We start from the raw sequence: 14,014 nt of genomic DNA, 5'->3' as shown, positions 1-14,014 counted from the left end.
ATTAAGCCCCCTGCTTTCAAGAGAAATTCAGGTGTGACTGACAGCAGGATCAAACACTGGGTGAGCCCACGGGGGAAGGTGTGAGGAGAGATGCCCTGGAATGGGAAATGTTGCTCTATAATGAGGAAAGGTGCCCTGGGATGAGGACTCCAGGAGATCTGGTCACTCTCCCTGCTCTGGCCATTCCAGAAGTGCAGAGCTGTTTCCACCTGAGCCCCAGGCTGGTCACCCTGTCCTGTCCTCTGCAGCCACCCAGCCCTGCCAGTGGCCACCACCAGGATGCCAAACACCCTGGAAAGGACACAAGGGCTTGTCGCAAAATCTGCTGGCGCCTTACCGCGTGTTTGCAAGCTGAGATCAGCGCTCAGGCTCCTCTTGTTGCTGTTTGTTTTCTCCTGTGTTCCCAACAGCCCCTCCCTGTGCTGTGGCCGCTGTCGCCCTGCACGGAGGGGCACAAACAAAGGTGTGGTGATGGCTGAGCTCTGGAGGGGTCAGTGGGATCCCTCTGGTCCTCTCACTCCTCCCGAGACTCCTGGGCAGGGCAGACCTGGGACGTGGCTCTCCTGATTTCCCAGCTGGTGGTCGCTCTCACACCTTTTTTTTTGAAGTGCCTTTGGGATCAGCTGCTCTGGAAAGACTGCAGATCATCTCCAAAGGGCTTTGGCACAGCTCCTAAGGGGAGATTTTGTTCCACGCATGGCTGAGGCTTCAAAAGGTAAGTGTTGAACTGGCAGGAACAGGGGGATGGATGGATGGATGGATGGATGATGGATGGTGGATGGATGATGGATGGATGGATGGATGGATGGATGGATGATGGATGGATGGATGGATGGATGATGGATGGATGGATGGATGGATGATGGATGGATGGATGGATGATGGATGGATGGATGGATGGATGATGGATGATGGATGGATGGATGGATGGATGGATGATGGATGGATGGATGGATGGATGATGGATGGATGGATGGATGATGGATGATGGATGGATGATGGATGATGGATGGATGGATGGATGGATGGATGGATGATGGATGGATGGATGAAGGATGGATGGATGGATGGATGGAAGGATGATGGATGGATGGATGGATGGATGGATGGATGATGGATGGATGGATGGATGGATGGATGGATGATGGATGATGGATGGATGATGGATGGATGGATGGATGGATGGATGGATGGATGATGGATGGATGGATGGATGATGGATGGATGATGGATGGATGGATGGATGGATGGATGGATGGATGGATGGATGATGGATGGATGGATGGATGGATGATGGATGGATGATGGATGGATGGATGATGGATGGATGGATGATGGATGGATGGATGGATGGATGGATGGATGGATGATGGATGGATGGATGGATGGATGGATGGATGGATGGATGGATGGATGATGGATGGATGATGGATGGATGGATGGATGATGGATGGATGGATGATGGATGATGGATGGATGGATGGATGATGGATGGATGGATGATGGATGGATGGATGGATGGATGGATGGATGGATGGATGGATGGATGGATGGATGATGGATGATGGATGGATGGATGGATGGATGGATGGATGGATGATGGATGATGGATGGATGATGGATGGATGGATGGATGGATGGATGGATGATGGATGGATGATGGATGGATGGATGGATGGATGATGGATGATGGATGGATGGATGGATGGATGGATGGATGATGGATGATGGATGGATGATGGATGGATGGATGGATGATGGATGGATGGATGATGGATGGATGGATGATGGATGGATGGATGGATGGATGGATGATGGATGGATGGATGGATGGATGGATGGATGGATGGATGATGGATGATGGATGGATGGATGATGGATGGATGGATGGATGGATGGATGGATGATGGATGGATGATGGATGGATGGATGGATGGATGGATGGATGGATGGATGATGGATGATGGATGGATGGATGATGGATGGTGGATGGATGGATGGATGATGGATGGATGGATGGATGATGGATGGATGGATGATGGATGATGGATGGATGGATGGATGGATGGATGGATGGATGGATGGATGGATGGATGATGGATGGATGGATGATGGATGATGGATGGATGATGGATGGATGATGGATGATGGATGATGGATGGATGGATGGATGGATGGATGATGGATGGATGGATGGATGGATGGATGGATGATGGATGGATGGATGATGGATGGATGATGGATGGATGGATGGATGGATGGATGATGGATGGATGGATGATGGATGGATGATGGATGGATGGATGATGGATGGATGATGGATGGATGGATGATGGATGGATGGATGGATGGATGGATGATGGATGGATGGATGGATGGATGGATGATGGATGGATGATGGATGGATGGATGGATGGATGGATGGATGATGGATGGATGGATGGATGATGGATGGATGATGGATGGATGGATGGATGGATGATGGATGATGGATGGTGGATGGATGATGGATGGATGGATGATGGATGATGGATGGATGGATGGATGGATGGATGATGGATGGATGGATGCATGGATGGATGGAGTGGATTTTCCCAGCTCTCTGACCACTCCTGAGCTCCCAAGCAGCTCTGCAAAGTGCACTGACCCCCAGCAGGACATTTACCAGTTCTGTCTCTCTTAAGACTCCTTCACAAGGCTGAGAAAATTAATAATAGCAGGTAACATTTGCAAACACCACAAAAATGTAAATGCTGAGGCTCTTTATGGGCAGTCAGCAATAAGAGATGAGAAAATGTATATTTATATCAGCATATAAACACCCTGGGCTGTTGTCAGAGGGCAGCAGTGACCTGTCCCTTTGCATGGCTGTTTCAGACAAGGAGACCAAGGAAGCAGAGCTGCAGCAGAGCTGAAAGATGGAGAACAGCTTTGCCTCTGGAGAACTGGATCCTCTCACTGGTATGTGGGTAATGAAATTCCACTTTCCTCTGCCCACTCATAGCAGAGACTTGGGTAACTTTACTTTAAACCCAGGATTTATCACTTGTGGAAAGACTTTAGTGCTTAGTTTAATCTGGATTGAGTGACTTCAGGAACAATGGAGCAAATATTTTGAAGTTTGGAGAGCGCTGGGCAGTTTTGTAATTGTTCATAACCCTTAAAGCAACACCAACCCCCTACTTCATGCTGCTTTCCAAAGAAACCTGCTCTGTGAACCTCCTCAGCCTGAGAGCATCACAGATCACTTTCTGTCCAGTGGATTCAATGAGTTCACAGCAGGAGCTTCTCTGAATCTGATGTGTCCCTCATTTTTTTTCCATAAAAAGACATGAGCCATTCTTTCACAATTAATACTGTGTGTTTCGGGGTGTTTTTAAGCAACTACTGCAAATAGGACTGAATTGGGAAATTCAGCTCAGTCTTTTTTAAATGTGTGCTAATATCAGCAAGGATTTTGCTGAACAAGCACTGACACAGCCCAGAGAGCTGATGGAACTCAGCACACACTGAGATACAAAAGCAGCCCAGACAGAATTTTTCAGGAGCAGTTCTGTGTTTCAGCCACCAGCTCATGATCTACTCTGGCTTGGGCATGAGGGGAAACTGTCAGTAGTGAGGAGATGCTAAAATATCTTTCATCTCTTGATTCCACAGCTGTGGCCTTGTCTTGGAAGAGTCTCCAGGAAGCCAAAGCAGTGGTATGTGCAGTTCAGGGAGCACTTGCTGTCACACACCCTTATCTCTTTCTGTCAGCTGCCTGTGTGTCACCTCCAGGCTGAATTCCATGGAAATATTGTAATTGAAAGCAATGTAAACCTTCCACTTGGTTGGTTTTTAACCAGTGACACATCACCTCTTTACTTGTTAAATAACAAAGAGAGGATAAGGGGAAAAGCAAGGAATTTTACCCAATTTCACACCACTCACAAAGTTAATGACAAGAACAGACAAAGCTTTGCCTTGCTCACGCTTGAAGCCCTGAGCAGAACAACAGCTGGGACATCCTCTGGATTCTCCCTGTCTTATCATCCTCTTGGTAGGGAACATGATGGAGTTGTGAGCACAGCAGCTGCCATCATAACTCACATTCCTTGGATAAATGCAGAATATTATCCAAATCCACAGGGTGTTGCTTGCACAGCAAAGGCCTGACAGCAGCATCCCACTGAAGTTGCTCTTGGCTGGGGACACCTCCAGCTTAAGCTGGTTTTAAAAACATCAGTAAAAATTTCAGGCACACACACATGCAAAGTGTGAATAAAGGAGAGAGGTGATTTCACCTCTTATCTTCCCTGTCAACTGCATTCTTTCCAACTGTAGGAAATACCACATGGAACATGCTCAGACAAGCCAGTATTTACACAGTAACTAGGAGCTGCAAAATTAATCAGAGAAGCAGTGGATGCCAACAAAAAGCTACTCCAGAAAAAACCCAAAACATATGTCTCCCTTCAAAAGAAAAATCTGCTTTTTCACAGCTACAAAGGATTGAAAACAAATTTTAACATCAAACGTGGAGCTGTGCCAAATCACAGGCAGCCAGAAGAAAGCTTTGGCACGAAAAGAGCTTTGGTGAGTTCTGAGTTACTGGGAAACCGCTGAGATGGGACTGCTTTGGTGCTGGAGGGAAGGGAAGGTGACAGGAGATAGAGAAAAACCCTCTTTAGTAAGGCAAATGTGAATTTTCATCAGCTTTCTGTCTGTTCCCAGCAAAATATCACAATGCACAGGAAGTCACACCTTGCTGGGGAGAGCTGAAGCAAAAGCTGCAGCATCAACACCCACCAGCTCCAGCACAGTAAAAGCTCCCTGTGCTTCTCCTCTGAGGGTTTCTTCCCTAGAGATCAACTGAAGTGATGTAAATGCAGCATTTTGTTTGCTAACTTTGGCAGGAAATATATAATGTGTTTAAAATTGTTTCTAAAAGATGAAGTGGGAGAAGAAAAAAGCAGGAAATTTAACCCAATTCCAGACTGTTCTTAAAAACTAATAACAAGAACAGATTTCACTTGTTATTTTTATGTCTGTTAAATATTTGTTTCTGAGGTGGTTTATTGGCTGGGAACAGCCAATTATTTCAGCTGCCAACCTTTAATATTTATTTAATATTTTTGGGCCAGTTTTTTTTGGGGGGACGGTTCCCTGTCAAAGTTGCTCTTTGAATTTAATGGATAAGGAGTATTTCTGACATTTGGACATTGACATAGTTTTGATGTGCTGTAGATGGCAAGAGGAACAAAGATGAAACAGCTTTGAGTGAGAAAAAGAGCAATGAGATTGCTCCAGCCCACAGGTAAATAATAACCTGAGTGTACAGCACCTGGGGGTGGGCTGATAGAGGCACATGTAAAGGGATTTAAAATTCTGGGATGCAGGACTTCAGAAAATGTTTAGTACCTTACTGTTTATTGGGGAAAAAAAGGAACAAAAGAGTCACCAAGCAATTTCTCCCTCAGCTGTGACCAACAAGGCAGTGGAGGAAGGCAGTGCCTGGTATCAGTTCTCTGCCCATGCCCATAATTTCTCATATCAGATCACAATTTGCACTGTACTTCCCTAATATTATCTTCATTTGCCAGGCTGCTGGCAACTGGCAAAATGCTGATTCTGTGGAGATGCTGAGGTCACCATCAGAACATGCACAAACTCAGCAGTCACCCATGTCAGTGTATGGACCAATTCAATCATTTTTAATCCTACATGCTGACCTTTGTTTCTCTTTTTCTGAAGAGAGGGAAGCTCTGCTGTTCTCTCCCCTGCTCGCTCACAGACCTGTTTTCCTGAGAGCCCTGTTGTGATCCCTGGCCCATCCAGAATGTTCCCTCTGCCCCCCAGGGCAGCCTCAGGATGCTGCAGCCCTGCCAGCAATTGGGCTGTGGATGGAAAAGGCTCAGCTGGGACATGGGTGCCTGCAAAAAGCCTGGACAACCCAAGAAGGGACAATTTCATGGAGCTGGGAGATTCAAGAGGATTCACAGCACAGAAGGAAAAATCTCCCTGCTCCCTGCATCGCCCACCTTGCTTCCCTGCAAGGAGCAGCTCCTTCTCTGTCCTGTTTGACAGCAACACTCCTGTCCCCACGGCTCTCCTGCTTCCCACATCCCACCTTTCGGCAGCCAGCAAGGCCAGAGATCAGAAGCTGGAAGAGCTGTGGAGAAAATCACCCCAAAATAAGTTAGAGCAACTCAAGAAGAGGATCCAGGAGCAGAAGAGAAAGCAGCAAGCAGCATCCCGGGAGCAGGAGCGCCTGATTTTTGCTGAAGACTCCCTGCCAAAGAGAGCCCTGAAAAGAAAGGTTTGCAGAGTGGTCTCTGCTCCTGCTCCAGCTCACAGAGGTCAGTGGTGGTCTGGAATCTATGGAGAAAGGCTGGAACTGGGTATTCCCTAGCAGTGCTTTGGCACAGCTGAATAATTTACCACAGATTCCACCCCTCCCTGTGGTGTCTGGGGGGCATCACCCATGTTCTTGTGATAAATCCATTTATTTCTGCAGGTCCAAACCTCCCTGTGCTGTCCATCCCTCCCTGCTCACTGAGTTCACTTCCCCACGGGATTTACTCCCCAGCACACACAAACTCATAAATTTCCTCAAAATAGTGAAGAATTTGCTGCAAATTTATTCTTTTCTCCCCTTTCCTCACGCATCCTTCCTTTTGCCACATATAAAACATGGAATAGGAGCCATCAGCACCGTAGTGAGGAAAGGCACCACAGGTATTTAAAGCAGGAATTGTGTAGTTCAGAGGCCTTACAGGGGATTTAACAGTTCATTCAGTGGAACTGAAAGCAAATATTATTAGACCTTCTTATCCTGCTTTGCTGCTAAATTTGGGGCTGAAGAACCATCCATCCACAGCTGTCACTTCAGTTTAGTGTGGTTCAGGGGGCCAGCCCGGCAGCCTCAGCCAAGGGGGATTACCGAGGGAATACGGGACCAGAGGAGCCGAGCTGAAAAGCTGCACCTAATAAATCTCATTGCTGTAATAGCATTAGTGTTAATTCGCTGGGCACAGGCATGCCTGGCACACCCCACCAGCTTCCAGGGGCGTTTCCCTTGGATTTGCTCCTCTCTAACCTTTTGCAGGGATGTTGTGGTGCTGCCCTCAGGTCTGTGGCAGCCACGTGTCCCTTTCCAGCTGCATCAGGGAGCCCTTTCTGTCACCAGAGCCTGGTGTTACCCCTCTTAAAGCCAGGAGTCAGAGCCACAATCCAGGCTGAGCCTCCCTGGGATATTCCCAAGGGAAGGATTGTTTAGTTTGTTTTTAGCTCAGATCGTTTTATGTAATTGAGAGAACTTCCAGACAAACTGCTCGACTTGTGGGACAGACAGACTCTGAGGCTGGGGATTGACAGCTCCAGTTCAGCTGCATCTTGTTCACTTTGTCTTACTGTATTACTGAAAGAAGTGTGTCACAGCTGCTGTGCCAAGCGTTCCCTCTGTCAGACACCTGCAGCCCAGCCTTGGGAGCCCAGTGCTGCTTTCCACACATGCAGGAGCTCAGCTGCTCAATACCAACATCTGCACAGCTCCTTGCAGCCTAATGGCTCTCAAACGTTTGTTTTTCTGGGTTTTAGTGCTCTGAACCCAACTCTGTTCTCTCCTTGCCTGACGAAGAGCACAGAATACCAGGCAGAGAAGGATTTACCATTTGTGGACAATGAAGGGATTATAAAAAAGCCCCAAAGATCCCAGGTTAGCAATGACATATCATAATTGGGAACCTCCCCAAGTATTCAATGTTAGCTGTGCATGGAAAGGATGGCCTGGACTCCAGAGACACCAAGGGAAGGTGTCCCACTGCACCCATGGGCTGCAGCAGTCGGGGCTGAGCTGTTTATTGTGATGTATGGATAGACAGGGTCATGGATCAGCCTCAGGGACAGATCCAGACCATTGCTTCCTTTCCTGGGACATCTATACAACAAAAATAAAACAAAGGATTCCTGCATGTTTGGTGACCAGTTTCAATAAAGAGACTCCTGCTTTTGCATTCCAAGGGAATGGGCCTGGGATTGAATTGTTGGGTTGAGCGAGTTTGATTTTGGCTGCACTAATTCTTTTCTGCGTTTTATTTTCACCTCCTGATTAAAGACCAAAGAGAGAGAAGCTCAGCAAGGAGAATTCAAATAGAACACCAGAAGCAGCTTTCATCATCATATGTTCTGGAGAGAGCAGTGGCAGGGAAAGGTAAGGCTGAAAACCATGAGAAATTCCAAGGAGTGATGGACAGAACTGCAGTTGAGTTCCAGATCTACCAGGATTAAAAATCATCAGAAATGAAAAATAAATCGTACATTCTCAGTGGAAAGATCTGCCTGCCACCTATTCAGTTCTCTTTCCCTGATGAATTAAGGGTGCCACCAAAGGCAGGGATTTCCTGGCCTGCCAAGCAGGGTCTGAATCCAGGCAGTGAAAAGTTAGATGAATTATCCAAGTGTCAATTGCTGGTTCTCAGTTTTATTTGACAGGTATTTCTAAGGGCAGGTTTGAATTCCTGGTGTCATTTTACCCATTTAATGCTATAGCTTTGCATAGAAATGGTTGCATTCAGATGTTGTGGGGAAGAAGTGGAAGTGCTGTGGGTTGTACTTCACACCAGCCAAGTTCCCATGTAACTTGTGTGAAGCAGAAATAAAAAAATCCAAGCTCTCTAATTCAGATGGAATTATCAGCATAGCGTGCTGCAGTCCCTAAGTATGATTTAAAACACATGAAATATGTGATAATTTCCTTCTCCCTCCTTTTTTTTGGGGTTTTTTTTTTTTTGTTTGTTTTTTGTTTCTTGTTTTAATGGATTGTTTGAAAAATGGCTTGCTCTTCCTCTGAGAGTGGGTCATAATAAGACCATGCCACGTGAAGCATTCATCATTGTAACTGCCAGTGTCATGGTGTCTTTATTGGCTATTAGTTTCTGTCACTGAAAGAGCCAAGGCAGGGCTACAAAGAGATGAATGAGGGGCAGGGGTCAGAGCCAGAGCACTCAGGAATTTGATGAATTATAAATTTGCTGTAGTTAACAAAAAATTAAGTCACCACGGCTATAAAATATTCATCTGTTCATAGGTAGGGAAAAAGCCCAGGAGAATATTTAAATCAAAAGAGTTTCTTTTACCAACTGTTCTCATCAGGAATGCAGGCTGCTCTTGAACTTTAGCATCATAGTTGCTGTAGTTAATGAACATGATGCAGATAAAAAAGAAGATTTAATTGAAATAACATGGTGAAGCAAAATTGTTAGATCCACACATTAATTGTCTGGTGCATTCAGAAGAGCTAAGACAGGGTACAAAATAAATGCATTTTTAGTACTGCTAAACACAAAACAAAGTGACACAGCAAGCTGTTTCCTTAAAGATATGAATGGATCCCTCCTGAGCCCAGCAGAATCTGGCAATTCCCTCTGTGCTCCTGCTGTGCTCACCAGGCACAGATCTGGTGATAGTTCCTTCCAAAGGAAGTCCATGGGATTATAGGAAGTGACTTCAGCCCCACAGGGAGTGTGGCTCTTCCTTGTCTGGAAAACATAATTCCCCCCGTGACACGATTCACAGGAGCCTGCAGAGGCTGCTGCAAATGAAAACATAAAAGTTGTTGGCTGTGACTCCTCCAGTGGCCGTGGAAGAGGAGAAGATGGTGCCTCACACTGTTCCCAAAGCACAGGGGGATCTCAGGGCAGTCCCACTCACCACTGAGGCTTTGGAGAGTCCTTTGTGTCCCTCCCTCACTCCGAGGTGCTGCCCACAGCTCAGCACACAGACAAGTTCTGAGCAACAGCTTGAAGAGCCTGACTCAGTCCATTGATGAGCACTGAACCACATGAGCTGAGGCTGGTGCTGATTTCAGAGTAAAATCTTTCCTATTAAAAAAAAAAAGTGAGTATTTGAATTGGGGCAGATTTTGGGGGGTAGAATCTCCATGCAAAACTCAACTAAGTACCTCTTCAGCCACCTTGTGCTTGCAAGTGTTTTGCAGTAAATATATAATTGTGCAAGTTTTGGCATGCTGTGAATACGATCTGAAATTATGAAGTAAAACAGTGATAAATGTTGTCTATTATGTGGCATCACCTATTAAGCAAGAGTAATTTATTTGTGCTGCATTCTGCACTGTTTATTTCTGCATTAGACATTGTCCCTCATCCTGTATCCTCCATTGATTCTTCCCCACCACATCCTGCTGATTCTCACCAGTTTAAAAATGAATTAGTTTCCTCTGGTGAGTTTGAAGTAATCACAAGGAAAAGAATAATTTTGTTATCCCCTTCCCTTCAGTTCTCAAATGCACTGGTACTCAGGAAGTCCTGACCTTTTCTCTGTGTTTTTGAGGCCTCTGGGAGTCAGTGATTTCTGAGAAAAACTTCAAAGGACCGTGTGAACACACTGCAAGTGTGGAATTATATAACTGCTGATGGTAAAGCCTTAGGAAAGCACTGAACCTTCACATTTTACACTCATGAACCCATCTGATTCATGATCCTGGCAGCCTCCAAAGTCTGAGTGCTTTAAAAACTTTTTGTTATCAAAGTAGCACCAAGTTTTTTTATTTTAAACCTGCTCCAACTTAAACTTTTTAGATCTCTCCACGCCTTGAGTGTGATTCCTGGAAATCACCATTAAATGGACTGGAATAAGAGTTACAATAGTCTTTCAAAGAACATGTGGGGCTTTAATAATTAAATAAAAACTCTCTGTTTCAGGTGTGAATCTACCTGGTGTTTCTGCATGGAGAGAAGGTCAGAAGCTGGCTAGAAGGCTTCTGGGTCCACCCCTTCCACTTCCACATTTGAGGAGCAGAACTGGAGAGCAGAGCACAGCAAAAACCTTTGGTACAGCTGTCCCTCTACAGCACTGCTTGTTTTGGCACACCCAAAAAATAAAAAAGGGTTTCTAAACTTAAATGAAACTAAAGCTTTCCAGGCCCTTCTGATCACCTTTCTTTAAACAATTGGCCATTGCAACTTGAAATTTCACCTTTACAGATTTATCTTCTGCCTGAATATCAGATTTTACAACAGACACAAGCAAATAGTCCTCAGTGCTGTGGTAGGAAGCAGGTTGGGTATAGATACAGGAATTGTTACTCTCTGAAATAATTACATCACTGTTGTTTCCTAATCTTTCCCACAGAACCTTTGGAAGGAGGTCAAGGACTTGGGGCAATGCCAGTGATGGAGATCAGCTCCAGAATGAAGGGAAATGAACCTGTGGGGGAGAGCCCTGGAGCTCACAGTGCTGTGGTCACTCCCAGCAAAGCTGAAAGGGGCAAAAATGCACCCACAGAGGGTACAAACCAAGCACTCAGGAACCTTCTCTTGCAAAGCCAGGCCTGTGAGGAACACAGACATATCAGGCTCCCCAGAAATGCTGTGAAACATCAATCCCAAGGGATCAATTCTCCTCCACCTGGACCTTCATTAATGAAAGATGGAGCCAAGCCCAGCACCTCAGGAAGCTGCAGCAGAGGAAAAAGTGCATCTCCTCAGAGACCAAAAGGGTCTGAGAAAGAAAATATAAAGCAACCTTCAAAGAGGAGGGTAAACCTTAAAAAACCTCACCCCTACAGCCCTGAAAGCGTTCAGGAATTTATGCACCAAAAAAAAGCAGAAAGAAAGAAAAAAATCCTCGAAGAGAAAAAGTCTTTGGCACAGGCTGTGGAGATGAGGAAGAAGAGGTTGCAAGAAGTGTACAGGAAACAAAAAGAAGCTATTGGGAAGAAATCCTGTCCTGATGAGATGCACAAACCCATCAGGAAAACAGGTTCTGCCAAAGGAAATCCTCAGTGTGAATTTGAGCAAGTAAGTCCGAAGGAGAGGCAGATTGAAACCCCTCCTTGATCAGTGCAGCACAGGGTAGGACATGAAACACTTCATACCAATACTTTGAAGTGCCAGGGAGAAAAAGTTTTATTTAGAAAAAATGCTGGGCTCATTAGTAGGGCTGGAACCCTCAACTTCAGGCCAAAAACCTGGAAATCTCCAGTGCCTGAGCTAAAAGAACAGGTTTGCTGTGTGGTGTGAGCAGTTTTCCAGTTACATGAGCCAATTATTAGGTGGAATAAAAGCCAAACATTACCTTTCTGTTATCAGCTATTGAGTGCTTACATTGCCAGGCTCTTCTCTTTCAGGAGCAAACCAGTGGGGGAGTACTGGAAAGGAGTTTTATGGCCTGGGTGGATGAAACATCCTCTCTTCTATCACCTGAAGATCACAGAAGCAGGTACTCAGACATAAAAGGCATCCTAGAAAGCCTCTTTCTCAGCTCACACTGCAGACATCTCTCTCTTGGTTTTTTTTTAACAGGAATGAACTCCTAGAAACAGCTCAATCACCTAAAAAAGGAGAGGCATTAGGTCCTCCAGCACCACTGGAATCCAAATTCTGGTTTCTCAGTCCTCAGAAATATGAAGACTTGAGGGACTGCTCTCCCCCATCTCTGCATTCACGTCCTCTGAGCTTTCCTGTTCCTCAGAAAGATGCAAAACCTTTCCCCAAGGACTCATCTTTTGGACTTTCTCCACACAGAAGCACACAGGATCGAGTGAGAGCCATTCATAGTCTGTCCAGGGAACTCACAGAAAAGATTGACGTGACAAGGAAGAGGCTGAGTGCAGCCAGCTGGGTTAAAGCCTCTCCTGACAAACAATCAACAGAGACAACTCTGGACCTTTACAGTGATCCTCCTTCTGTGCCAGAACCTGAGACTTCCAGGGATAGGCAAGAGAGGACAGTGACTGCCCAAATGCTTCTGGACAGCACAGATCCTGATGTGCTTTGTATGACATCTGATAGGGAAGGCCATGGACTGGGCAGGATTGGCCTGGTGGGCAGCACTGAGGGAGACCTGGACAGACAGAAGGAAATGCCAACTCCTTTGCCTGGTAGGAATTCTAAGAGGGAAGAAATGCCCTGGATCACACATCATGCAGGACAGAGTCACCTCAGCTCTGCAGGAAACCTGAGCAACACATTGCAAGGTAAATCCTTTCCACATGACACAACAGGGATGCTCAGGTACCACTGCCCAGGTCTTTCAAAGCTACAAGCAGAGGTTAAGCTTCATCTCCCCCTGGCTATTTATTGGAAACATCATGCCTTGGGAAATCCCTGAGCAGTGGCTCTCCTAGGTTTTACTTTCCTCCCCTCTCCTTGCACGTGTGAAATGACATCTCATAATTTTATCTGTGGCTTTGCCACCGATTTTGGACATATCACCTTCTGGTGCCTAGGCTTTCCCAGGAGTAAAAGAATTATAAACCTAAGCCCATGTAGTTAAAAACCTGTGGTCAAGAAGAGCTGTGTTGAAGTGAAGTGCTCACCCGTGAGTAGGCAGTGAATAGATGCCAAAGCTTGGGTCATTTCATTCTATGAAGAGCATATTTATTAAATGCCTTCATTTGTCTTTTTAAAAGGTTCCCCTGTGAAAAAGGGCTCCAAGGTGGATGTAAGTCTATGGCATGAAAAGCCAATAACCAGCTCAGCCTCTCCAGCTCACAGATTCCTCACTAGAAGGTAAACAAAGCTGGATATCTTATTCTCTGCTAAATGTTCCTTGCGTGTATTTAAAATAAGGAGCACCAATTCAGCATGGAGCCAGACTCAGGGCAGTGGGTCTTCTAGGCTTCACTTTCCTCTCATTGCATCTGTGAAATGACATTTCATAATTTTACCTGTGGCTTTGCCACTAATTTTGGGCACATGACTTCCCCTTCTGCTGCCTAGGCTTTCCCAAAAGTAAGAAAGGAAATATAAACCCCATGTAGTTGGAAATCTGGGGATAACAAAGCTGGATATATTATATTCTGCTGAATGTGCCACGCAGACTTAAAATAAATAGCAGGGATGGTGAATTCCCCAGAGCTGGTGGATCCCTGGGAGCGGTGGATCCCCAGGAGGGGTTGGTGGATCCCAGGTTCAGAGGGTTCCTCAGGAATGGTGAATCCCAGAGAGCAGTGGGGCCTATGGGAGCAGTGGATCCCCGGGAAGGGTTGATGGATCTCAGGTCTGATGGGTTC

General features: G+C 45.8%; 1 protein-coding gene across 1 annotated transcript; it reads left to right on the top strand.

The window, feature by feature from the left end:
- Positions 1 to 696: 696 nt before the first annotated feature.
- LOC148182653 (uncharacterized) lies at positions 697 to 13,515 on the top strand. The gene is given in 11 exon segments (XM_088065939.1): positions 697 to 715; positions 3,658 to 3,701; positions 4,482 to 4,575; positions 5,227 to 5,296; positions 5,734 to 6,338; positions 8,096 to 8,191; positions 10,701 to 10,829; positions 11,389 to 11,798; positions 12,128 to 12,219; positions 12,303 to 12,775; positions 13,412 to 13,515. Coding segments are annotated over 11 exon segments (2,136 nt in total).
- Positions 13,516 to 14,014: the final 499 nt, after the last annotated feature.

Source organism: Pseudopodoces humilis, chromosome 22, assembly GCF_049639895.1.
Source record: "Pseudopodoces humilis isolate 2021_Gansu_Grassland_sample_001 chromosome 22, ASM4963989v1, whole genome shotgun sequence".
Classification (NCBI taxonomy): domain Eukaryota; kingdom Metazoa; phylum Chordata; class Aves; order Passeriformes; family Paridae; genus Pseudopodoces; species Pseudopodoces humilis.
Note: the sequence above shows the minus strand (reverse complement) of the source record. Positions and strands in the feature narration are given on the sequence as shown.